This window comes from Haliotis rufescens, unplaced genomic scaffold (genome assembly GCF_023055435.1).
Source record: "Haliotis rufescens isolate VD_foot unplaced genomic scaffold, xgHalRufe1.0.p SCAF_2, whole genome shotgun sequence".
NCBI classification, from domain to species: domain Eukaryota; kingdom Metazoa; phylum Mollusca; class Gastropoda; order Lepetellida; family Haliotidae; genus Haliotis; species Haliotis rufescens.
The window spans coordinates 50,724,568-50,750,463 of record NW_025963890.1 but is presented as its reverse complement, the minus strand read 5'-3'; the positions used below and the strand labels follow the sequence as shown (position 1 = coordinate 50,750,463).

The 25,896-nt window shown below is 43.6% G+C and overlaps 1 protein-coding gene across 1 annotated transcript; it reads left to right on the top strand.

Moving 5' to 3' along the window:
- Window positions 1-6,327: 6,327 nt before the first annotated feature.
- On the top strand, window positions 6,328-25,348 carry LOC124118383 (uncharacterized oxidoreductase YjmC-like). The gene is made up of 11 exons (XM_048400103.1): window positions 6,328-6,615; window positions 7,751-7,939; window positions 8,757-8,818; window positions 12,608-12,661; window positions 12,910-13,008; window positions 14,177-14,242; window positions 14,767-14,836; window positions 19,258-19,376; window positions 19,891-19,986; window positions 21,802-21,912; window positions 23,841-25,348. Exons 1-11 carry the CDS (start codon window positions 6,369-6,371, stop codon window positions 23,886-23,888), a joined length of 1,161 nt encoding a protein of 386 aa, XP_048256060.1. The 5' UTR covers window positions 6,328-6,368; the 3' UTR covers window positions 23,889-25,348.
- The last annotated feature ends 548 nt before the right edge of the window (window positions 25,349-25,896 follow it).

The following is a 25,896-nucleotide window of genomic DNA, read 5'->3' as shown; positions in this document are numbered from 1 at the left end:
GGAAAGCCCGAAGTGATGCAGGTCTCAGACGTTTACCACTTCAGTGAAACTCACGAGCACGAGTATGGTGCTGACAAACCTAGAAACATAATTGGGGCGAACCGGGATTCGAACCAACAATCATAGGTTTCTGGCGTGCCTAAGGGACGCAACTCTGCACAGCGAATCGCGGCGCCTTAGACGACTGGGCCATCTGGGCCACCCGGGATTTAGGTCCCTTCGACTTACCAGGATTTGATGGTCGTGGTTTCCAATCCCCGATTTGCCCTACTCCTGGGTATCTCCTTTAGAGTAAACATCTAGGACAGGTGTCACGTTAGGATTTCCTTGCACAGTAAGGTGGCAGACCCGATTTTCTTACAACGACTGCGTGTGGTCATACCACGCTGAAGTCGGACGTACTTCACCATATCAACCACTGGTTTGTCTTTCCAAGACAGGCAATAACAGGCAACAACAGCAATTAATAACAGGCATCCATGGTATACATGGAATATTGATGACTGCGGTGTAAAGTATCTACCTAAGACATCAAACACACATTATATATGGTGACGTCATGAACATCCACACGACGCCAACAATTCCTGACGACACAGCTACAGTGCGAATGGACCTCCTCCGTGGTCTAGTGAGTGAGTGAGTATGGTTTTACGTCGTTTCTAGCAATATTCCAGCAATATCACGGCCGGGACACCAGAAATGGGCTTCACACAATGTACCCATGTCGGGAATCGAACCCGTTTGCGTGACGAGCAAACGTTTTAACCACTAGGCTACCCGAACCCTCAATGGTCTAGTGCACTGAACGACTGCCTGGAGTTAAATCAAACACACATTATATATGCTTACGGCATGAACATCCAAACGACGCCATCAGCTCCTAACGACACTGCTACAATACCATCTCCTCCGTGGTATAGTGCATAGAACGACTGCCTGGAGAGCGGAAGGTCGGGGGTTTGATCGCCGGCCGCGTCCTACCAAGAGACGTTAAAATGTGGTACTTGTTGTTACCCTGCATGGCCCTCAACTCACATGGGTAGAGGGTGTGTTCATATCTCAAGTATGGAATAAAGATTGTTTTGTTTTCGTCGTGACGGTCAACATATTTCAGTGTTGATAATGACAATCTCAAAAGGCGATTACTGGAGACTATTATTCAAAGAAACGCTCAAAGCAAATCGTTTACAAACATTGTTTATCACTTAACCCAAATGGACTCGTGAAGATCCGGGTTAGAACTGACGTTCAGCAAACTATGCTTGTCGTAAGACTCGCTGACTTGGTTGATGGATGTCATCGCATCCAAATTGCGTAGACCGATTCTCATAATGCAGGACACTGAATTGTCTTTTCCAGTCTCGAATATTTACAGAGCGCCGTCATATTGCTGGAATATTGCTGAGTGCAGCATTACACAACAAAAACATCAAACCAACCGACAATACCTCAAGAGATAAATTTATAAAATTTGAAATGTCATTTTAATACCACCGGCCATTATTTTGGACGACAAATATCGTTGAACCCAATGATAAGAAAGGAAGGTCTCAGTTTGTACTGTGTTATGTGGGAGAAAGGGCGCGTTCAATCGTCACAATACAGTGTTTAAGTATTTCTTGTTCTTTAAGAATGTGTTATTCATAGAGCAAAGATATATACACGTGAATATAAAACTGTACAGGCACATATTTGAATATCCAGCCGGTGTCACTGTGTGCACCTCATGCATAATCTGAATGACACCAAATAGACTATGGTCCACATTGCCGCTTTGTGGGCCGACCATTTGGTATTCCGAGTGGTTGCTGTGATTGTATTGAGACCAGATCAGAATATCAATTGGTCGACCCCTAACATGGGAATGCAAATGTTAATTTAACCTGTCAAGGGTATATGTCTATAACAGACTGCATAAGTCTATTCAAAAGGAACGTTTTGCACGAAGTTTATAGTTGTTCCAGTGGTGAGATGTGAATACGCCATGTCTTCTTCCTTGCAGAGGACTAGGTGTCTAGAGGATAGAGCGTCTTCTCGGGGAGCGCAAGGTCCGGGGTTCAATCCCCGGCCGCGTCATACCAAAAGACGTTAAAAGATGGTATTTGATGTTACCCTCTCTGGTGCTAGACATTAAGGGGCTAAAACAAGGACTGGTCGGCTCGCAGTCAGTATACTGAGTCTGAGATGGGCACACGTGTACATCAGTCCCCGCAACACGTGTAGATCTACTAGCCAAAGGAGATTTCAGTGTTGGTATTCCGAAATAGGGCCTTACATCAGGGATTTTGCTCAATGCTCGATAACATGGATACTAGACCTCAAGGTTCATATTCTTCTCCGCTTGTTTTCTTACTCCAAAAAGAAAAGAAGAAAAGAAAGAAAAACGCTTGCTTCTTGACACGGGTGTGTGTGGGGGTGTGTGTGTGGGGGTGTGTGGCCCTGGGATTTTTCATAATGTTTGTCGTTATTGTCCCACGACGGTCACTGATCCTGTCTATGGCATCATTTTCAATCGAAAACGAGGAAAACATGATTGTTCCATCTTCGAGCAATAACGTTCTTTGAATGTTCTTGAAGGTTGTATAATTTTGAAAATTCACAAGAGAGTCGACACGAATAGGGGAAAGAGTGGCCATTTTTTCGTCTGTTTCTGTCGTCTCCAGTGTGAACAAATCTCACTTAAATAATTTGTGTAAAAAATATCCAACAAACTCGCAGATATATTAAATGCATATCCATTGTCTTAGCATGTTTCAATTATAGACCGACCGAAAATCTTGGCATACCGTCAACATGAATGACAAAGTAATGAATTAGTGATACTCTGTTCGTGAGTTCGTAGTAAACATTCATGAAAGAAAAAGTAGTCCATCATCCGGTTCTTTTCTAAACTTAGCATAATCTGTGTCTCTGCGGCTTTCATGATATATACAGATGTGCCGACTCCTTACACTCTCCTACCCAGAGTTCCATGCGGCCGGCAGCCAGCTAGCATAGTACCTCTGCCACAGGCCAGCGCCATGTGACGATTCGTTACACTCTCCTACCCAGAGTTCCATGCGGCCGGCAACCAGCTAGCATAGTACCTCTGCCACAGGCCAGCGCCATGTGACGATTCGTTACACTCTCCTACCCAGAGTTCCATGCGGCCGGCAGCCAGCTAGCATAGTACCTCTGCCACAGGCCAGCGCCATGTGCCGACTCGTTACACTCTCCTACCCAGAGTTCCATGCGGCCGGCAGCCAGCTAGCATAGTACCTCTGCCACAGGCCAGCGCCATGTGACGATTCGTTACACTCTCCTACCCAGAGCTCCATGCGGCCGGCAACCAGCTAGCATAGTACCTCTGCCACAGGCCAGCGCCATGTGACGATTCGTTACACTCTCCTACCCAGAGTTCCATGCGGCCGGCAGCCAGCTAGCTAGTACCTCTGCCACAGGCCAGCGCCATGTGACGATTCGTTACGCTCTCCTACCCAGAGTTCCATGCGGCCGGCAACCAGCTAGCATAGTACCTCTGCCACAGGCCAGCGCCATGTGACGATTCGTTACACTCTCCTACCCAGAGGTCCATGCGGCCGGCAGCCAGCTAGCACAGTACCTCTGCCACAGGCCAGCGCCATGTGACGATTCGTTACACTCTCCTACCCAGAGTTCCATGCGGCCGGCAGCCAGCTAGCACAGTACCTCTGCCACAGGCCAGCGCCATGTGACGATTCGTTACACTCTCCTACCCAGAGTGCCATGCGGCCAGCAGCCAGCTAGCATAGTACCTCTGCCACAGGCCAGCGCCATGTGACGATTCGTCACATCTTTCACAGTCCATTCAAGATATTGCATATGATTTTCATCCGTTTCCTGTTTGACAAGTCTACACATTTTCATAAACAAATGTCAAAGAATGGTTAACTTTCATTGAGAAAGTATGCAAATACGTAAAAATCTACTTGTTTTTGCGTAGTTATCCTATGTTTACATTGGTTGTACGGCTCCACGTGCTGTCATCGAAGCGCAACGGAGAGCTAGCGACACGGTCACTTTGATGCATAAATATATATTGTCATGCAACTCACTGTCGCAGTTGTAGTAGCATATCTATATAGTTATGCAAAACAATATGTAAAGCGCCCCAAAATACTTACATTAGTCCGTTCTATACTGATTTCTGAAAAAGCGCGTTTGTTTACAAACAAGAGAAAAGTCCGGTCACGTGATATGCAAATTAGCCTGTGGCAGTGGTGTTATGCTGAGTCACCACTGCGACGGAGTGTGGACTCGTTACTAAGATCAAACGTTAAAGTACACACATGGACTATCTGTTCTGACTTTTGCTACTTTCCCAGATAACCATTTATTTCATTTATAGACAAACGTTGGTGGAAGACAATACGTTAAACTGTATACATTATTAACGGTACATTATTTACGGTGACATTGATGAATGAATGAAAGTTTTTTTCTGGGCGGCCAATCGGTCAAAAATACACCAGTTGGTTAAAGGACAAATATCATATGTTACGAATAAAGTATTAAATGTTTCTAATAAAGATCGTGATACAAAACAAATAGATGGCATACGAAATAAAGAATATACAAAAGAACGCAGTTGTTTTCTGATGCATGATTAGAAAACATATTCCGCTAACAATGTGAGATGACAATATGAATATTTCATTTATATTTTTTTATTACGTGTTCGTATCGTTATCTACTGTGTAGTTGTCGATCACAAACGTTGATACTGCTTAATTTCGTTTATCCGACATACTCGTTAATCCGACATAATCAAATGCAACCAACAATGTCGGATTAACGGGACTTGACTTTATTATACTTAAGTGTAAAAGACTGAGCTTTCCGAAGTTGAGAATAGTTATATTTTCATTGCAGTGAAGTTGAGTGAACATAACAATTGATATTTCGCTGCAGTGAACATAACACTTGATGTTTCACTGTTGTGAACATAACACTTTCACGGACCTATGTCATACAAGAGTGACCTCCCCTCGAATTGTCTCCCTTTATCGTGAGTGTCAGGCCGTTCACAAACTGTTGACTTCCATTTTACGTTAGATCCACATTGACAAGGCAAAATAAGGACAGGTGGTCATTTATGGAGTTAATATCGCTTCATGGCGTTTGTGTCAATTGAAAATGTTCCGTTATAAACTGTAAATTTACTCAATTTCTCACTCAACTCGTCAATCGAGACAGTTCGTTTCACAAAGCGCCATTTTTGTAACTTGACCAGCGTGTGTCTTTCGCTTCCAACAGCGGTCTCAAAGTTTTCAAGAATATTTTTTGTAAAAGTTGATTTTGTATTTAATCATATTTATGTGTTTTGTTACTATTGTTTATATTTGTTATGATTATGCAAACACGAAACTACTTTTTTAGTCGCAAGTACAAGGGGTAGTGGGTAGTGTTTCAAGGTTTTACATTAGTTATGAAATAATTTAATTTCCCGGTAGACAACTACATAAAAAGTATATAATAAATAGGATATTCCATGTGTCTCGTGAAATATCAGGTCTCTCTCTCTCTCTCTCTCTCTCTCTCTCTCTCTCTCTCTCTCTCTCTCTCTCTCTCTCTCTCTCTCTCTCTCTTTATCATTCAACTTCATTCTTCCAACGTGGAACGGGATCTGCACCATAAAAGTTTGCAATCACGTCACAATACTCAATGACGTGATTTGAGGAATTTTGTTGCAAGATCCACCGGCGAAACAATGCCATGTGACGTCAGCCTAGCAACGGGGTTGCTGGGTCATTGAGTGTACATAAGCTCCTCTCGGTGATCTATCATCTCCTCACGCAATGTCCCGTGGGAGCCAGTTTGGGATGATAAAAAATACAACAATATTTTATATAAGAATGCATTCACACATTCTTTAGAAGTTCTCAGATGGTGGCCTGTTTTAAGATATAGTCGTCTTTTTGAGTGAGTGAGATGTTTTACAGTTGTTCTTGTGATTATCGAGAAAACTACGATTGTTTCTGAAGCGTCCGAAAACCCATAACACGGGGATATATACATATCCATTATATTTAGTGCCATGTATAAAACTGAGACATTAATTGTCTTGTTAAATTAATCATGACATAAATTGCTAATCATTATGAGTACCAGACTGATCTATGCCATAAACAGTTTAGCTGGCAAAGATCAAAATTGATTACTTGATTACTATACATTTTTATTTGCCACAGCCTAGAGTCAGCATTGTAAATAGATTAAATGGAAAATGTTTAAATACAGCCTGTATGCGTTATTCAAATTAAATTTCTAAAAATCTCAAACAGATCCGTTGAAAATATCAAATGAATAATTGGCATAGTATATTGGAGTAACCTCCCTTTGACAAAATGGCAACACTTTGTCAACTTTTCCGTGCTATAAGACTGCTGCAGGCGGGGAGACAGACGCACTGTCAGTGCTTCTACAGTAGTGCATCGGATTCATGGCAGGCTGTTCCCGTCCAGGAAGTCCAGCGATTTATAGAAGAGTGCATGGCAACTGTTGGAACCCGCGCGGACCATGCCACCTCTCTGGCGAACAACTTGGTCACAGCTGATCACAGAGGACACTATAGCCACGGCCTCAACAGACTAGGTGCGTCTTCCGCTGATGGGACCACACCAGGTTGTATAAGGCTGTCGCGGAACAGACATCCATGGATAAATATGCTTCCACAGATTTTAAAAATTAGAAGTACATTGGAACAGAAATAAGTATTGTATTAGCCGTAAAATGTACAATAATTGTATAAAATAATTCAATTATAAGGCCATTTAATTTTGGTATGAAAGTATTAATTAATAAAATAACTTTTTTATCTTTCTCAGTGCATCATTTTTACATTTGTAAAACGGGAATATCACAAAATTTGGTGCTTTATTCTCATATATTTAGAGAATCTCAGCCGAGTGTCTTTTCATATAAAATATATCAACACGAGTTGATAAAATGGAAAAACTCTGAGGCTTGCCGAGGACTTTTCCACTTTTATCAACAAGTGTTGATATATTTTATATAAAAAGACACAAGGGTGAGATTTTATTTATCATCCAACATCATTTTTCCAACTTGTTCATTTTGTAGACAGTAATAAGCAGTGTCTTAAGTATAAAAAGCTCTGCTAACAGCTTCAGTAGCAGAGCCATTAATGATGTCATTTGATTGTGATGTCATGGTAACCAATGACATCACAATGGTCTGCAAAGCATTGTGATGCAAATTTCATTCCAGCGATATCTACAATGTAGATATCGCTTGATCTCACCCAAGCGATATCTAGTTGGAGCCAGTTTTGGATGATAAATGATAGTTACGATACAGAAATGAACAAGGGTAAAAATCCTTTTCACATGTGGTATTACATGATTAGGTCAGTCCAGAAGAAGAAAAGATATTCTTATAAAGCCAAAAGGAATTACTTTTTGTGTTTGAAAATATGCTAAGAGACTGGTCATTTATTATGGGGTTGGGATGGGTTGGGTGACAGAGCGAATTGGGAGGGTCACGAAACAATATGACTTATTCCGGGAGGGTCATGATAAAATGGACATTTTTAAATGGCCGGTCCCTTAATTAGTTGCAATATCTGTGTGTACTACTTTTTACCTTCAAAGAAACCCTGACAATATGTATTTCTGCCTTCATTGTCTTGGTATGTTTGCAAGGAATATCAGTAAAACATGATTGACACTATAGTTTCATTTGGCTTGTTTTGTCCTTTCTGCTACAGATTTGTACATCAATGACATAGAGTCAGGGATCACCGTTAGCGACGCCGAGCCCAGCATTATCCGGGAGTCGGCAGCCACAGCCCACGTCGACGGCAACAACGTTCTTGGTCCGGTGGTGGGCAACTTCAGCATGGAACTGGCCATACAGAAAGCCAAGGTTGCAGGGGTAGGCTGGGTGGCTGCAAAAGGTACCGGTACCTCGTATATCCCCGAAAACGTATGATGTTTGAAAACCTATGATCTGAAAATACTGTAGGCAGCAAATAAATGGATCACTTGTTCACTGAGTTCTCAGTTTTATCCGAAACGCTTACGGATGAGTAAAACTTACAAAAAATAAAGGCCCAATATAAATAAATTATTAGATTTTCACCCAAATGTTTTTAAAAAATTGAGGCGGGTGGCATTGTATTTTAGTAGTTATTTTTTTAAACAAGCAGTTCATTGCATCTGTGTATGTCAACTGTGAATGTATGTGATTCACATGAAGCATGAATGTTAGGTCGGATGATGTATAGTCAGTGGTATTCCAAAACATGTGCCCTTGGTAGGCAGATTGGAAAAAGGAAATACCTATTTTGTACAAAATTGGGATTTAAAAAAAATTAATATGAAAAAAGATTCAGTATCTTCTCTTTAATGGTCTTGTTATCAGTGAACTACATTCAAATCTGTAGAACCATATATTGGTAATAACTATATTAACAGGAGTAAGGAATTATTTTCCAACTTTGGAATTTTAACTGACATTTGCGGCAAACTAGGGTCTCATATCCACCTAGTGTAGCAGGTGTAGATAAGTCCCTGATCACGTATTTCATCAGGTAATGAAAGAAGGGGAAACATTTAAGGATTTCTGTCCACGTTACTTGGGTCAATAGCTAGATGATAAGCCATGGGGTGTTTGGTAGTTAAGGGGTAGGGAATGTGAAAATGTGATAATACAATCATTTTGGCATAAACTGTGACTTGTAACTGTAAGTACATTTCTGCTACCTGTTTCAGGGTCCAACCATTTTGGTATTGCGGGCTGGTATTCCATGCTGGCATCTCAACAGGGCCTCCTTGTGAGTTGAAATCAAACAAGTTTCAGTATCGTGAGTGAATAGGCTTTGATTTCAGTGAAGAAAATGTCCTTCACTGCACGGATACATTGGTCAAAGGTTCAAATCCCAGATTTGACATGATCATTGGTTTGTCAGCACCAATATACATACTGTTCTAAGTGGTGTCAGCTCACAAGATACATAAGGGGTTGTTACACAAGATACATAAGGGGTTGTTACACAGGATACATAAGGGGTTGTTACACAGGATACATAAGGGGTTGTTACACAGAATACATAAGGGGTTGTTACACAAGATACATAAGGGGTTGTTACACAGGATACATAAGGGGTTGTTACACAAGATACATAAGGGGTTGTTACACAGGATACATAAGGGGTTGTTACACAGGATACATAAGGGGTTGTTACACAGGATACATAAGGGGTTGTTACACAAGATACATAAGGGGTTGTTACACAGGATACATAAGGGGTTGTTACACAGGATACATAAGGGGTTGTTACACAAGATACATAAGGGGTTGTTACACAGGATACATAAGGGGTTGTTACACAAGATACATAAGGGGTTGTTACACAGGATACATAAGGGGTTGTTACACAGGATACATAAGGGGTTGTTACACAAGATACATAAGGGGTTGTTACACAGGATACATAAGGGGTTGTTACACAAGATATGTTAGGGGTTGTTACACAAGATATGTAAGGGGTTGTTACACAGGATATGTAAGGGGTTGTTACAGATAATACATAAAGGAATGAGTGAGTGAGTTAGATTGAACACCGCTTTAAACAGTATTCCAGTAAGATAATGGCGTGTCAGCTTATTGTGGGAGGAAAGCTCGAAGTGATGCTGGTTTCAGCAATACCACTCCGCAATATTCCAGCTCTATGATGGCTTTGTAAATAATCGAGTCTGCACCAGACAATCCAGTGATTGACATCATGAGCATTGATCTACACAATTGGGGTACGATGACATGCATCAACCAAGTCAGTGAGCCAGACAACCTTATCCTGTTAGTTGCCTCTTGCGGCAAACAATCGGTTGCTGAAGATCTATTCTAACCCAGATCTTCACAGGTCTCATGCGCATCGTACCAAAAGATGTTAAGATATGTACTACTTATTGTTACCCTGCCAGGTGCTCGGCATTAAGGGGATAAAACAGGCGTTAGTCGGCCTGGAGTATACTGTGTCTCAGGTGGGTATTCAAGTTAAACAGTGGCATGGTATTGTATCTCAGCGGGCTAGCACTATAAAATCAGAGGAAGTTCAGACTACACACACACACACACACACATGCATGCATGTTGCAATATACCGTATTCAACGTAATAAGCGCCCACTAGTGAAGAATCCCAATTGCACCCCTTCCGATTGATCATTGTACACAAGACGTATTTATTCGTGTGTTATATGCACCCTTAATTATTGGCAATTAATTTCTGGAAAATTATATCTGCCATATATACCGGTAAACATTTCAGGCTGTTAGCATAAACCACAAAATTTACGATATTTCAACTCTGGTTTTTTTCACCAAAGTAATATTTTAATAAGAGCCCCCTATTTCTAAATTTGAGAGCGCCCTGGGCGCTTATTACATCGAATACGGTAAGTGCAATAATCTTGAATGTGATGTTAAACCCCATTTCACCTAACCTCAACTCAACTCAACTCACCAGCAAGCTATCTTGTGTAATAGTGTGAGTGAGTAATTATCTCTTTCAGCTTGTAATAGTAGCTGACCCGTGAAGATCCGGGGTAGAATAGGTCTTCAGCAACCCATTCTTGCCGTAAAAGGCGACTATGCTTGTCGTAAGAGGCGACTAACGGAATCGGGTGGTCAGGCTCGCTGACTTAGTTGATGCATATCATCAATCCCAATTGCGTGGATCGATGCTCATGACATCAATCACTGGATTGTCTGGTCCAGACTCGATTACTTACAGACTGCCGTCATATAGCTGGAATATTGCTGAGTGCGGCATTAAACAACAAACAAACAAAAAACAAAAACAGACATGTAATGGTAGCTGAGTTATGTTGAAGCATGTGTAACTCAGATGTTGTCTTGGTAAGGACTGCTTCTCAAACTAGTTGCTCTTGATGTGCAAGTCGTGTTATATACCGGCTAATGGTCCAAACCATATGTTACTATTTAAGTTACCGTGTTTTCTTGAGTATGGTGCACACGCAAGTATAATGCGCACCCCACTCTAGCGAATTCAGTATTTTTGAAAAAGAAAATTATAAATATTTTGTGCAGAAAAAAATTACAACGCACCCCTTCAGCGAACTCCGTAAACGGGTGATAAGAAACTTGGTCAGTACAAATTTGAAATTTGAGATACAAAATCACCAGACATGTTGATTTTAAGTTTACATTATATTTTTTTGTTCTGCTTGGCATTGTTTTACATCCAGGGATTAAGATATTTTCTCCTAAACTAAGCCGGAAACAGCAATCAGCTGTACACAAGTTTTCTTGGAATCTACCGGTGATTCGGTTAAAACTTACCCAATGATATAAGTTTAAAGGATTTTAATTCAAGGATCGGGAAAAATGGTATGTGGAACTATTTTTTTATCAGAAATATTATATTCCAATATCATGTTATTTTTTCTGCAGCTTTAATTAAATATATTTAGAATAACAAGCATAGCATTTCGGTGCAGCTGATTGCGACTTGATTATATTTATCGCATGGAACAATTTAACCAGTAGCCGTTGAGGCTCCCGCGCACGTGATCGCGAGAACTATATGTTGATTTAGTACAATCCCAAATCTGGCATCACGCCAAATCACAGCCTCACTCAGTGCCCAGCAATGTCTAAGGTGAGGTGAGGTGAGGTGAAATTGGGTTTAACGTCGCGTCAAAGATTATTGCACTTATATAGCGATGTGCATGCACGTGTGTGTGTGTGTGGCTGCTTTTACTAGTCCGGACTGATGACAATTTATAGTGCTAGCCCACTGAGATACCATGCCACAGTTTAACATGAATACCCCACTCAGACACAGTATACTGACTCCGAGCCGACCAGTCCTTTTTTTAGCCCCTTAAGGCTGAGCGCCAGACAGGGTAACAACAAGTACCATCTTTTAACGTCTTTTGGTATGACGCGGAAGGGGATCGAACCCCGTACCTTCTGCTCTCCGGGCGGACGCTCTACCATAAGACCATGGAGGCGGTCCAATGTCTAAAAGCCAAGACTATATAGGCAATACACACAAGCACCTAACCTACTCTATATATACTGTACTATACCATTTCAATCAATCATGACTGACTCACGCAACAGTACCGAGGAGTGAGTTCAGTTAAAAGCTAGTTTGAACAGTATTCCGTTTATATCACGGCATGTCAATGTATTGTGGGAGGAAAGCCCAAAGTGATGCAGGTCTCACTCATTTTGTGGTGAAACTCACAAGCACGATCATAGGTTTCTGGCGTGGCCAAGGGACACAACCCTGTGCAGCGAAATGAGGCGCCTTAGGCACCCGTGCCCCCTCCATTGTTTGTAGTATTGCTTCCGTACAGTGAAGGACAATCCTGGCTCACTTTCACACCAACTTCAAAAGAAGTCCTCTAAGTTTGCAAGTGAATGTCTTTTATCCAGTCGTATATGAAATTGTATGTAAAAATGTGTGAATACTGTTAGATTTAATGTTGTGACTAATTGTTGTTTGTAATACAGTATGTAATGATGTGTTGCAAAGTGTTGTTGTTGTTGTTCATGTTAATATAACGTATTAAGATTGTTGTTTGTTGCAGGGAATGGCGTTCACCAACACCTCCCCGCTGTCAGTACCTACGAGAGCCAGGAAGGTAGAGTGGAGACTGGAGAAATAAACCCAGGCTTGCAGTGATTGTCAATACTTTGTGAGGTTTATGTACACATTGTTCCTCGATCACCACATCTTGGATGTTTAGTACAAAGAACTGACGATATCTTTAGTATGAAGTACAGACGATACAAGTTCTAGTTATAGTCACCCTAGAGAACCAGCTATAACTCCCTCAGGGGTACAATGTATTCCCGACACCCTCCTGACGTCCCTTATATCTCCCTGCAGGCTACGCTGGGCACAAACCCTCTATCTCTGGCAGCTCCAGCTCGCAGTGGTGACGAGTTTGTACTGGATATGGCCACCACTACAGTAGCACTGGGCAAGGTATGGAACCTCGCATCATATTGTGACTCTGTTATTCTCTAATCATACAGAAAAATTCAGTAATTTCAGCTTCAAGTGTTTATATACTTCTTGTGTCAGCATGACATTTTACACTCTGCAGTGATAATGGTATAGATTTCCACCTAGGAGAATCATGATAATGAATATGGATCACGTAGTTGTTTGTGTCATCCGCCATAAGGTTTTCATAAGACATATACCGTATTCGACGTAATAAGCGCCCCGCTCTAATAAGCGCCCACGGCGACATTTGCAAACATATTGGCCAGTGAAAAATCCCAATAAACACCCCTTCCGATTGATCAATGTACACGAGACTTATAGAACGCACTCGTGTGTTATATGCACCCTTAATTATGGGCAATTAAATTCTGGAAAAACACTATCTTTCTGTCGTACACAAACATTTCAGGCTGTCAGCATTAACCATGAAATTTATGTTTCAACTCTTTTTTTTCTCACCAAAATAATATTCTTATAATAGCCCCCTATTTCTAATTTTGAGAGCGCCCTGGGCGCTTATTACGTCGAATACGGTATATATAATGACAAGCACTGTCACTAGAGTAAGTTCTTCAGCAACCCATGCTTGCCATAAAAGTTGACAATATTTGTCGTAAGAGGCGACTAACGGGGTCGGGTGGTCAGGCTCGCTGACTTGGTTAATGCATGTGATCGTATCCCAATTGCGTAGATTGATGCTCATGTTATCAGTCACTGGATTGTCTGGTCCCGACTTTTATTTACAGACCGCCATCATATAGCTTGAATGTTGTTTAGTGTGGCGTTAAACAAGAAACAAACAAACTAGAATAAGTTGACATGCAGTGGTTGTTATTGTTCATAGTTATGACCTGTGACTCACAGTAAGATCAAACACCCTGTGATGCACTCATGTTGGTTTCACAATACTGAATGTGGTATCGACCTTTTCATACATCACTTCTTGAGTGCCAATCATCCGAGGTGGCACTATTCATTGTGCAGATTGTGTGTCACTGTGCCCCACAGGGTGAATCAGTGCTCTTGTTATCAGCCACTGGTTTATCTGTCTCAGACAATTATTTACAGGCTGCCATGATTTGGCAGGAATAATGATAAGCAACATTGACTCAGTTGCTCACTCATGACATCCTCCTCTCCTCAGATCGAACTCCACGACCGCAAAGGCATCAAGATCCCCAACAGCTGGGGTGTGGACAAGCATGGTCGGGTAAGTCACCTCCCAACACACGGTGAGTCACCACATTACAGCCTCACCTGTCACGCAGGGTGAGTCAATACCCTACCGTACCCGTGAAGATCTGGGGTAGAAAAGGTCTTCAGCAACCCATTCTTGCCGTAAAAGGCGACTATGCTTGTCGTAAGAGGCGACAAACGGGATCAGGCGGTCAGGCTCACTGACTTGTTTGATGCATGTCATCGACCCCAATTATGTAGAATCACTGAATTGTCTGGTCACGACTTGATTATTTACAGACCGCCATCATATTGCTGGAATATTGCTGATGCGGCGTTAAATAACAAAGCTATGCCCTACAGCCTCACCCGTCACACAGGGTCAAATAGAAATAAAACTCAAAACTGTTGACAAGATAATAGTGTGCATAATAAGACATCTTGAGGAATTTGGGGACACACCCCAATGCCCTACACAATAACATGTGACTTGTTGACGCCCACACCTGACAGTATGTGATGTCTGCCCCCACTACACCCAACCCTTGTGTGTTGCAGGAGTCCAATGACCCGAAGACTGTGATAGAGGGTGGAGGCCTCATGATGGTTGGGGGATCAGAGCTCACAGGTACAACTTGTGTAGTACATCTTCCCGAGGCAAGGGAGTTAACTGACTCTAAAAGTCCAGTTTCCACCCTTGCCGATCTAGCCTGGTATAATTGAGTTACATTTTGGCTGGACTAACAAGTCTATGCATAGTCCAATCAGACAAAATCCTGTTCGTAAACTGAGTTTGGTCGATTGCAGGATTTGACAATCATATCGTGATTATCACAGATAGGTTGGCAGTCATATCATGATTATCACAGACCGGTTGACAGTCATATCATGATTATGATAATTATCACATACCGGTTGACAGTCATATCATGATTATGACAATTATCACAGCTAGGTTGACAGTCATATCATGATTATCACAGATAGGTTGGCAGTCATATCGTGATTATCACAAGCAGGTTGGTAGTCATATCATGATTATCAAAGATAGGTTGGCAGTCATATTGTGATTATCACATACCGGTTGACAGTCATATCATGATTATGACAATTATCACAGATAGATTGACAGTCATATCGTGATTATGACAATTATCACAGATAGGTTGACAGTCATATCGTGAATATGACAATTATCACAGATAAGTTGACAGTCATATTGTGATTATGACATTTATCACAGATAGGTTGACAGTCATATTGTGATTATCACAGACAGGTTGACAGTCATATTGTGTTTATCACAGATTGGTTGGCAGTCATATCTTGATTATCAAAGATTGGTTGACAGTCATATTGTGATTATCACAGATTGGTTGGCAGTCATATCTTGATTATCACAGATAGGTGGACAGTTATATCATGATTATGACAGATGGGTTGACAGTCATTTTGTGATTATCAAAGACAGGTTGACAGTCATATCATGATTATGACAGATGGGTTGACAGTCATATTGTGATTATCACAGATTGGTTGGCAGTCATATCTTGATTATCACAGATAGGTGGACAGTTATATCATGATTATGACAGATGGGTTGACAGTCATTTTGTGACTATCAAAGACAGGTTGACAGTCATATCATGATTATCACAAATGGGTTGACAGTCATATTGTGATTATCACAGATGGGTTGACAGTCATATCGTGATTATAACAGATAAAGCGTTAAAGTGTTCTGTGGGTGGGTACAAGGGTTACAGTGTTCTGTAGGTGGGTACAAGGGTTACAGTGTTCTGTGGGTGGGTACAAGGGTTACAGTGTTCAGTAGGTGGGTACAAGGGTTACAGTGTGTTCTGTAGGTGGGTACAAGCGTTAAAGTGTTCTGTGGGTGGGTACAAGGGTTACAGTGTTCTGTAGGTGGGTACAAGGGTTACAGTGTTCTGTAGGTGGGTGCAAGGGTTACAGTGTTCTGTAGGTGGGTTCAGGGTTAGTGTTCTGTAGGTGGGTACAAGGGTTACAGTGTTCTGTAGGTGTGTACAAGGGTTACAGTGTTCTGTTTGTGGGTACAAGGGTTACAGTGTGTTCAGTAGGTGGGTACAAGTGTTACAGTGTGTTCTGTAGGTGGGTACAAGGGTTACAGTGTTCTGTAGGTGGGTACAAGGGTAACAGTGTTCAGTAGGTGTGTACAAGGGTTACAGTGTGTTCTGTATGTGGGTACAAAGGTTACAGTGTTCTGTAGGTGGGTACAAGGGTTACAGTGTTCTGTAGGTGGGTACAAGGGTTACAGTGTTCTGTAGGTGGGTACAAGGGTTACAGTGTTCTGTAGGTGGGTACAAGGGTTACAGTGTTCTGTATGTGGGTACAGGGGTTACAGTGTTCTGTAGGTGGGTACAAGGGTTACAGTGTTCTGTAGGTGGGTACAAGGGTTACAGTGTTCTGTAGGTGGGTACAAGGGTTACAGTGTTCTGTAGGTGGGTACATGGGTTACAGTGTTCTGTAGGTGGGTACAAGGGTTACAGTGTTCTGTGGGTGGGTACAAGGGTTACAGTGTTCTGTAGGTGGGTACAAGGGTTACAGTGTTCTGTAGGTGGGTACAAGGGTTACAGTGTTCTGTAGGTGGGTACATGGGTTACAGTGTTCTGTAGGTTGGTACAAGGGTTACAGTGTTCTGTGGGTGGGTACAAGTGTTACAGTGTGTTCTGTGGGTGGGTACAAGGGTTACAGTGTGTTCTGTAGGTGGGTACAAGGGTTAGAGTGTTCTGTAGGTGGGTACAGGGTTACAGTGTTCTGTATGTGGGTACAAGGGTTACAGTGTTCTGTAGGTGGGTACAGGGTTACAGTGTTCTGTAGGTGGGTACAAGGGTTACAGTGTTCTGTAGGTGGGTACAAGGGTTACAGTGTGTTCTGTAGGTGGGTACAGGGTTACAGTGTGTTCTGTATATGGGTACAAGGATTACAGTTTTCTGTTTGTGGGTACAAGGGTTACAGTGTTCTGTATATGGGTACAAGGATTACAGTTTTCTGTTTGTGGGTACAAGGGTTACAGTGTTCTGTAGGTGGGTACAGGGTTACAGTGTGTTCTGTAGGTTGGTACAAAGGTTACAGTGTTCTGTAGGTGGGTACAAGGGTTACAGTGTTCTGTAGGTGGGTACAAGGGTTACAGTGTTCTGTAGGTGGGTACAGGGTTACAGTGTGTTCTGTATGTGGGTACAAGGGTTACAGTGTTCTGTAGGTGGGTACAAGGGTTACAGTGTGTTCTGTATGTGGGTACAGGGTTACAGTGTGTTCTGTAGGTGGGTACAAGGGTTAAAGTGTTCTGTAGGTGAGTGGGTTACAGTGTTCTGTAGGTGGGTACAGGGTTACAGTGTTCTGTACATGGGTACAAGGATTATAGTGTGTTCTGAAGGTGCATACAAGGGTTATAGTGTGTTCTGTGTTCTGTAGGTGGGTACAAGGGTTATAGTGTGTTCTGTGTTCTGTAGGTGGGTACAAGGGTTATAGTGTGTTCTGTGTTCTGTAGGTGGGTACAAGGGCTACGGTCTGTCCATGCTGGTGGAGGTTTATAGTGTGTTCTGTGTTCTGTAGGTGCATACAAGGGTTACAGTGTGTTCTGTGTTCTGTAGGTGGGTACAAGGGTTATAGTGTGTTCTGTAGGTGGGTACAAGGGTTATAGTGTGTTCTGTGTTCTGTAGGTGCATACAAGGGTTATAGTGTGTTCTGTGTTCTGTAGGTGGGTACAAGGGTTATAGTGTGTTCTGTGTTCTGTAGGTGGGTACAAGGGTTATAGTGTGTTCTGTGTTCTGTAGGTGGGTACAAGGGCTACGGTCTGTCCATGCTGGTGGAGGTTTATAGTGTGTTCTGTGTTCTGTAGGTGGGTGCAAGGGCTACGGTCTGTCCATGCTGGTGGAGGTTTATAGTGTGTTCTGTGTTCTGTAGGTGCATACAAGGGTTATAGTGTGTTCTGTGTTCTGTAGGTGCATACAAGGGTTATAGTGTGTTCTGTGTTCTGTAGGTGCATACAAGGTTTATAGTGTGTTCTGTGTTCTGTAGGTGGGTACAAGGGTTATAGTGTGTTCTGTGTTCTGTAGGTGGGTACAAGGGTTATAGTGTGTTCTGTGTTCTGTAGGTGGGTACAAGGGTTATAGTGTGTTCTGTGTTCTGTAGGTGCATACAAGGTTTATAGTGTGTTCTGTGTTCTGTAGGTGCATACAAGGGTTATAGTGTGTTCTGTGTTGTGTAGGTGCATACAAGGGTTATAGTGTGTTCTGTGTTCTGTAGGTGCATACAAGGGTTATAGTGTGTTCTGTGTTCTGTAGGTGGGTACAAGGGCTACGGTCTGTCCATGCTGGTGGAGGTTTATAGTGTGTTCTGTGTTCTGTAGGTGCATACAAGGGTTATAGTGTGTTCTGTGTTCTGTAGGTGCATACAAGGGTTATAGTGTGTTCTGTGTTCTGTAGGTGCATACAAGGTTTATAGTGTGTTCTGTGTTCTGTAGGTGGGTACAAGGGTTATAGTGTGTTCTGTGTTCTGTAGGTGGGTACAAGGGTTATAGTGTGTTCTGTGTTCTGTAGGTGGGTACAAGGGTTATAGTGTGTTCTGTGTTCTGTAGGTGCATACAAGGTTTATAGTGTGTTCTGTGTTCTGTAGGTGCATACAAGGGTTATAGTGTGTTCTGTGTTGTGTAGGTGCATACAAGGGTTATAGTGTGTTCTGTGTTCTGTAGGTGCATACAAGGGTTATAGTGTGTTCTGTGTTCTGTAGGTGGGTACAAGGGTTATAGTGTGTTCTGTGTTCTGTAGGTGGGTACAAGGGTTATAGTGTGTTCTGTGTTGTGTAGGTGCATACAAGGGTTATAGTGTGTTCTGTGTTCTGTAGGTGCATACAAGGGTTATAGTGTGTTCTGTGTTCTGTAGGTGGGTACAAGGGCTACGGTCTGTCCACGCTGGTGGAGGTTTATAGTGTGTTCTGTGTTCTGTAGGTGGGTACAAGGGCTACGGTCTGTCCACGCTGGTGGAGGTTTATAGTGTGTTCTGTGTTCTGTAGGTGGGTACAAGGGCTACGGTCTGTCCATGCTGGTGGAGGTGTTCTGTGGGATCCTGTCAGGGAGTACATTCGGTCCCGACATACGGAAATGGCGTAACACTGATACTGTGGCAAACCTGGTAAGTGTATCCAGGTTACAGACAACTCTTCATATGAATCAAATAGTAGGGCAAGTCAGGCAGTGTTCGCTCGTCATGCCGAAGACCCAGGTTCAATTCCTGACATGGGTACAATGTGTGAAGCCCATTTCTGGTGTCCCCCGCCGTGACATTGCTGGAATATTGCTTAAAGCGGGGTAAAACCATACTCACATGACATCAGATTGTGACTGGTTCATCCACTTGAACACACAACCCTGTGGGCATTCCGGGTTAGAATAGGTCCCCCCGCAACCTATGCTGGTCGTAAGAGGCGACCAAATGGATCAGATGGTGAGACTCAATGACTTGTTTGATGGCATGTCTTCAGTCCATGATGGCATTGATCATTGCTCGATTATTTACAGGCCACCATCATGTGGCTGGAATATTGCGGGGTTAAACAACACCAACTTTAACAGAGCCAATTGTCTCAACAAGTGCACACATCTGGAGATAATGCTTTTTGATTTTGTATTATTTGACTCCTATTCAGGGACAGTGCTTCATTGCCATCGACCCAGAATGCTTTGCACCGGGCTTCAGTGACAGAATGTCAGATTTGGTGAAGATGTGTCGGATGCTGGAGCCGGTATGTATGTCAGGGTTCAAAGGAAGAGCAGGGTTCTGGGGAAGGGCAGGCTTCTGGGGAAGGGCAGGGATCTGGGGAAGGAAGAGCAGGGTTCTAGGGAAGGAAGATCAGGGTTCTGGGGAAGGAAGATCAGGGTTCTGGGGAAGGAAGAGCAAGGTTCAGGGGAAGAGCAGGGTTCTGGGGAAGGGCAGGCTTCAGGGGAAGGGCAGGGATCGGGGGAAGGAAGAGCAGGGTTCTGGGGAAGGAAGAGAAGGGTTCTGGGGAAGGAAGAGCAGGGTTCTGGGGAAGGAAGAGAAGGGTTCTGGGGAAGGAAGAGCAAGGTTCAGGGGAAGGGCAGGGTTCTGGGGAAGGGAAGGGTTCTGGGGAAGGGCAGGGTTCTGGGGAAGGAAGGGCAGGGTTCTGGGGAAGGAAGAGAAGGGTTCTGGGGAAGGAAGAGCAGGGTTCTGGGGAAGGAAGAGAAGGGTTCTGGGGAAGGGCAGGGTTCTGGGGAAGGAAGAGCAAGGTTCAGGGGAAGGAAGAGCAAGGTTCAGGGGAAGGGCAGGGTTCTGGGGAAGGAAGAGCAAGGTTCAGGGGAAGAGCAGGCTTCAGGGGAAGGGCAGGGTTCTGGGGAAGAGCAGGGTTCTGGGGAAGGGCAGGGATCTGGGGAAGGAAGAGCAGGGTTCTGGGGAAGGAAGAGAAGGGTTCTGGGGAAGGAAGAGCAAGGTTCAGGGGAAGGGCAGGGTTCTGGGGAAGGGCAGGGTTCTGGGGAAGAGCAGGGTTCTGGGGAAGGGCAGGGTTCTGGGGAAGGGCAGGGTTCTGGGGAAGGAAGAGAAGGGTTCTGGGGAAAGAAGAGCAGGGTTCTGGGGAAGGAAGAGAAGGGTTCTGCGGAAGGGCAGGGTTCTGGGGAAGGAAGAGCAAGGTTCAGGGGAAGGAAGAGCAAGGTTCAGGGGAAGGGCAGGGTTCTGGGGAAGAGCAGGGTTCTGGGGAAGGGCAGGGTTCTGGGGAAGGGCAGGGATCTGGGGAAGGAAGAGCAGGGTTCTGGGGAAGGGCAGGGTTCTGGGGAAGGAAGAGCAGGGTTCTGGGGAAGGAAGAGCAAGGTTCAGGGGAAGAGCAGGGTTCTGGGAAAGGAAGAGCAGAGATCTGGGGAAGGACAGGGATCACGGGAAGAGCAGGGTTCAGAGGAAAGGCAGGGATCTGGGGAAGGGCAGGCTTCAGGGGAAGGGCAGGGTTCTGGGGAAGGAAGAGCAGGGTTCAGGGGAAGGGCTGGGGAAGGGCAGGGTTCTGGGGAAGGAAGAGCAGGGATCTAGGGAAGGACAGGAATCACGGGAAGGGCAGGGTTCAGGGGAAGGGCAGGCTTCAGGGGAAGGGCAGGGTTCAGGGGAAGGGCAGGGTTCTGGGGAAGGAAGAGCAGGGATCTGGGGAAGGACAGGGATCATGGGAAGGGCAGTGTTCAGGGGAAGGGCAGGCTTCAGGGGAAGGGCAGGGATCACGGGAAGGGCAGTGTTCAGGGAAAGGGCAGGGTTCTGGGGAAGGGCAGGGATCTGGGGAAGGGCAGGCTTCAGGGGAAGGGCAAGGATCTGGGGGAGGGCAGGGATTTTGGGAAGGGCAGGGATCTGGGAAAGGAAAAGCAGGGTTCAGGGAAACAGCTGACTTGGATACATAGTCAATTTCTGGATACAAATAAGTGTCCTCTCAGCCAGGTTTTTATTATCTTGCTGCAAATATTGGAAAACTTCAAGAATACCTAACAAATATGAACAAGGAATATTAGATGTCACACAGACACACGTGCAAACCCCATTTCAACCCACCTCCGTCTTTAACAAACATTTGCAGGCCGAGGGAGAGGAGGAGGTCCTGGTGGCCGGGGACCCTGAGAGGAAGCACATTGAGCTGTGTACCCGCAGGGGAGGAATACCGTACCACCCTAATCAGATCCAGTTCGGGGTATGTGCACAATTTTTAATCCTTGAAATGTCTACCTAAATGCCCTTGTTTTGAATATGTTCACCACACATACTGGCGATGTATCAAATCCAAGCTGCACTACCACTGGAATCTTCACCAAATACCAGATGTGCAAACAGGCTGTTTTCTTCTCCTAGCCTTTTGTTCTTTAAACATTAGCTGTAGTGAACAGTTAGTGAATATTGTTTTATGCCACAGTGAACACTATTCCAGCTGTTATGTCAGCCTCCTCACCATCACACCACATCTCGAGGAGACATTCTCCCTCACCATCACGCCACATCTCGAGGAGACGTTCTCCCTCACCATCACGCCACATCTCGAGGAGACGTTCTCCCTCACCATCACGCCACATCTCGAGGAGACTGTCCATCTCTCACGTTTCATTTCCGGAGCAGAACTCAAAAACCATGTGAGATATCTTAACCAAACTTGGCACATAGATAGGTCAAGTGGTGAACTGGTGCCTTTTGATAGTTTGGGATTTTCAAAAAAACATTTTTTGAGTTTCCATAGCAACAACTTTGACAGACTGAAAATGGCGGTAGTGGTCCTTTCCGGAGCAGATCTTGCACACAACCGGACATGTCATATTGGCGGGGGATATGTGTAGGATCTAAACCGCGCCCGAGGTTTTGTTTGGGAAGTATGCCCGCGGAGGAGGGAAAGGGGGGGAGGGCCGACAGGCCCGACCCCCTTTCCCGAGGCCAAGGGCATACTTCCCAAACAAAACCGAGGGCAAGTTTTTGATCTCACTTATGAACTAATCAAATAATATGATTTAGAAATAATTTTACTAATTGGTATTAACATGACTTCATTGATATTTACTGTTGAGAGTTTAACTGCAATACGCGGGGAGTACATCCGCGCGCTGCACGTGACGCACGTGCTTCAGGCCTGTTGTAACAATGAGCGCACGTGGTTCAAGCCAGTCGAATGAATTCCACTGAAGAGGATGGACGCAGACAACAACAACGATATATTTCTGACGCAGTCAGTTTTTAAAGAATCGGCATCCTGTGCTGAAGAAGACAAGGAAAGTGATGACTTTAAATTCCGTTTAGGAGATCCACTCTCCGAGCGTGAAATAACCTTACAAGTTACCGTCAAAAGACTGTGCAAGACGTCCGGTATTGAGGGCATGAAGATAAACCATTCCTTGAGAGCCACGGCAGCCACTCGATTGTATCAAGGTGACGTTGATGAACAAATGATTTGCGAAATTACCGGTAGGTTCATAAACATTTTAGTCCTGCAGTAATAAGAAATTGTTATTCAGCAAAAGTCATAACATATCAAAGAAATATTTTTTCCAAACCAGTAAGATGCTCTTTTTTATTTATGATATATATGGTAATATTGGTGTTTTTGGAATCTGTTATAGTTTTTAAGTGTATTTGTATGCTGTATGTGTAATACTTTCAGTAATCTGAACAATTTGTTTCAGGACATCGGAGCGACGCCGTTCGGAATTACAAGAGAACTTCTGACAACCAAAAGGCAACGGTCTCTGACATACTTAGTATACTCTGACATACTTAGTATGAACTTGCCATCACGTGAAGAAGCTAATCCGAAAAGAGCAGATGACCAATGACCTGAAGACAAACTAAATCGAACTGTGACGCTCAATTTCAATTTCAACTTATATCAATAAATAGTTGAACCATGTTCTGTTGTTGTTTTTTCATGCAGAAAGGTAATTCAATACAGAGGGTATTCTTCGGGACAAAAACCAGGCTTTCAGTAGAAAATCTCCCGGGATTTCTTGCAGAAAGCCTGGGGCTTACCCTGGGAATGCCCGGTAAAGTACCAGTAGAGGTTTAGTCGGTAAAAGAAGACCCTGTCGAGACAATAGAGTGACGTCACTAGAGGTTTATAAGAGTATTTCATGCTTGTTTCAGATTGATCTGTCCAAGAAGCTTGGTGTGAAACAAATGCAGACAGTGTAGACTCTTCAAGATACTCCGACATGAACCACAGCTAGGAACATCAATACAATAACTACTGAGGCTGGGACGGGTAACTCGGGTACTCGAGTCAGATGGGTACTCAGTAGGATCCATGTACCCACAGGAGTACCCGAACCCGTGGTTAGTCATGTGATTATATTGTTTAATGGCAAACATTATCTAGAAGTCAATGGTTGCACTATAAGGGACAAATGTTCCTATTTCTTTGTGACTATGCACCAATTCCTTCTGACTTAATATGTTTGCATAAAGATAAAGCTTCAGTCAACTTTAGTGTATGCATGACCAGATCGGATTATACGTGTATCTAAATACATTTGGACAGGAATGCTGTCAGACGTTTCCCCATCGGACATTTTGTACCTATCTCTTGAGACCTACAGCGGGTATCCGGGAAGGGTCGGGTAAAAGAGGGACGGGTACCCGGGTAGTAAATTTGGACTCGTCCCAGCCCTAATAACTACGTTTATGGATATGGTTGATATTACCCAGAGCAGATTAACGTGTGGATGACGTGAAGAGGAAACATAAGACATCCATAAGATTTATACTCAACTGGTCTTACCTCAAATGTGCTCAGCTGGTTTAAAATAACAATTCTCATATTTTTTCATTGATGAGGTTAATGTAAAGAATAGTGTGGAATCAGCGAGAAATGAATAATGCCAATATGTTCTGTGTGGTAACTTCACTACAGTCCACTACAGTCCCGATGTGTACATCTGGGTTCCTGCCATTGTGAGTTGCTACTGCCAGAGTTTTCAGCATCCTGGTGCAAGAAAGTAACCTTGTTGTGTACACCACTGCAGTAGCAGGACCATGTGAAATATCGTCTTCCCGAGGCAAGAGCGCCCACTTGCCTTTTTATCAAATATCAAAGCTTGGTTTCGACCCTTGCCACATCAAGCCCACTTTCCTGGGCTAAATATGATTGAACTATCGCACATATCGATAGTCCAATCAGAGAAGTTTCACAAAATCAACATCCACGACTGGGACACCTTCGCATGAAAGTGATTTACAACTGCCTGTCTTTGTTGACACGTCTTTTTCATCCCCCCAACCACCCAACCCTCAACGATTGCCTATGTGTCAGGGATGAAATCGTGAATGTTTTCGTCATCTGATCAACTAGGTCGTCATCAATGGTAGTCCCCATCTTTGTGAAAATAGTCGAGAAAAAAACAGTGATCTGGATATCGCACAAGGGGCACAACTCGTGATGTGGCACCAGGGTCAACCAAGAAAAGTGGCCTTGATGTGGCAAGGGTAGAAACTAGGCTTTGATATCGGCTAGTGGACACGCTTGCCTCGGGAAGATGGTGAAATATGTGTATGTTTTTACTTGAAACTAGATAGACAGGGAGGGCTGGCTTAGCTCCTTAATTATATACTCCACAAATGTTTTGAATATTTTGAATACAAAGTCTACAAGTGTTTTCTGACTGTTGTTTTTATGTAGATATAGTAAACTGTTGATTCACCATCTTATGACATAAAATGGCTGATATCCTGAAGCAAAGCTCCTTCAGAAACCCACTGCAGTTAACCGTGTGTTCAGAGATGTTCCTTCGCCATGGCTGGAAATATTGTGGACATGTCTTGTGATGTTTGATGTCTGTCACACATGTGCTTTCAACTAAGTAAGTTTATGTGCCATGCAGGCTGGTTAGAATCCATCTTCAGCAACCCATGCTTGCAGTAAAAGGTGACTATGCTTGTTGTAAGAGGCGACTAACAAGATCGGGTGGTCAGGCTCGTTGACTTGGTTGATGCATGTCATCGTATCCCAATTACGTAGATCGATGTTCATGATGTCAATCACTGGATTGTATGATCGAGACTCGATTATTTACAGACCGTTGGCATATAGCTGGAATTTTGCTGAGTGCAGTGTTAAACATCAAACAAACAAACAAAAAAGGGAAAGTGTTACACCCTATCAGCCCAAAGGTAAAGTTCGAAATGGTGATTTCCTACTTGTCCA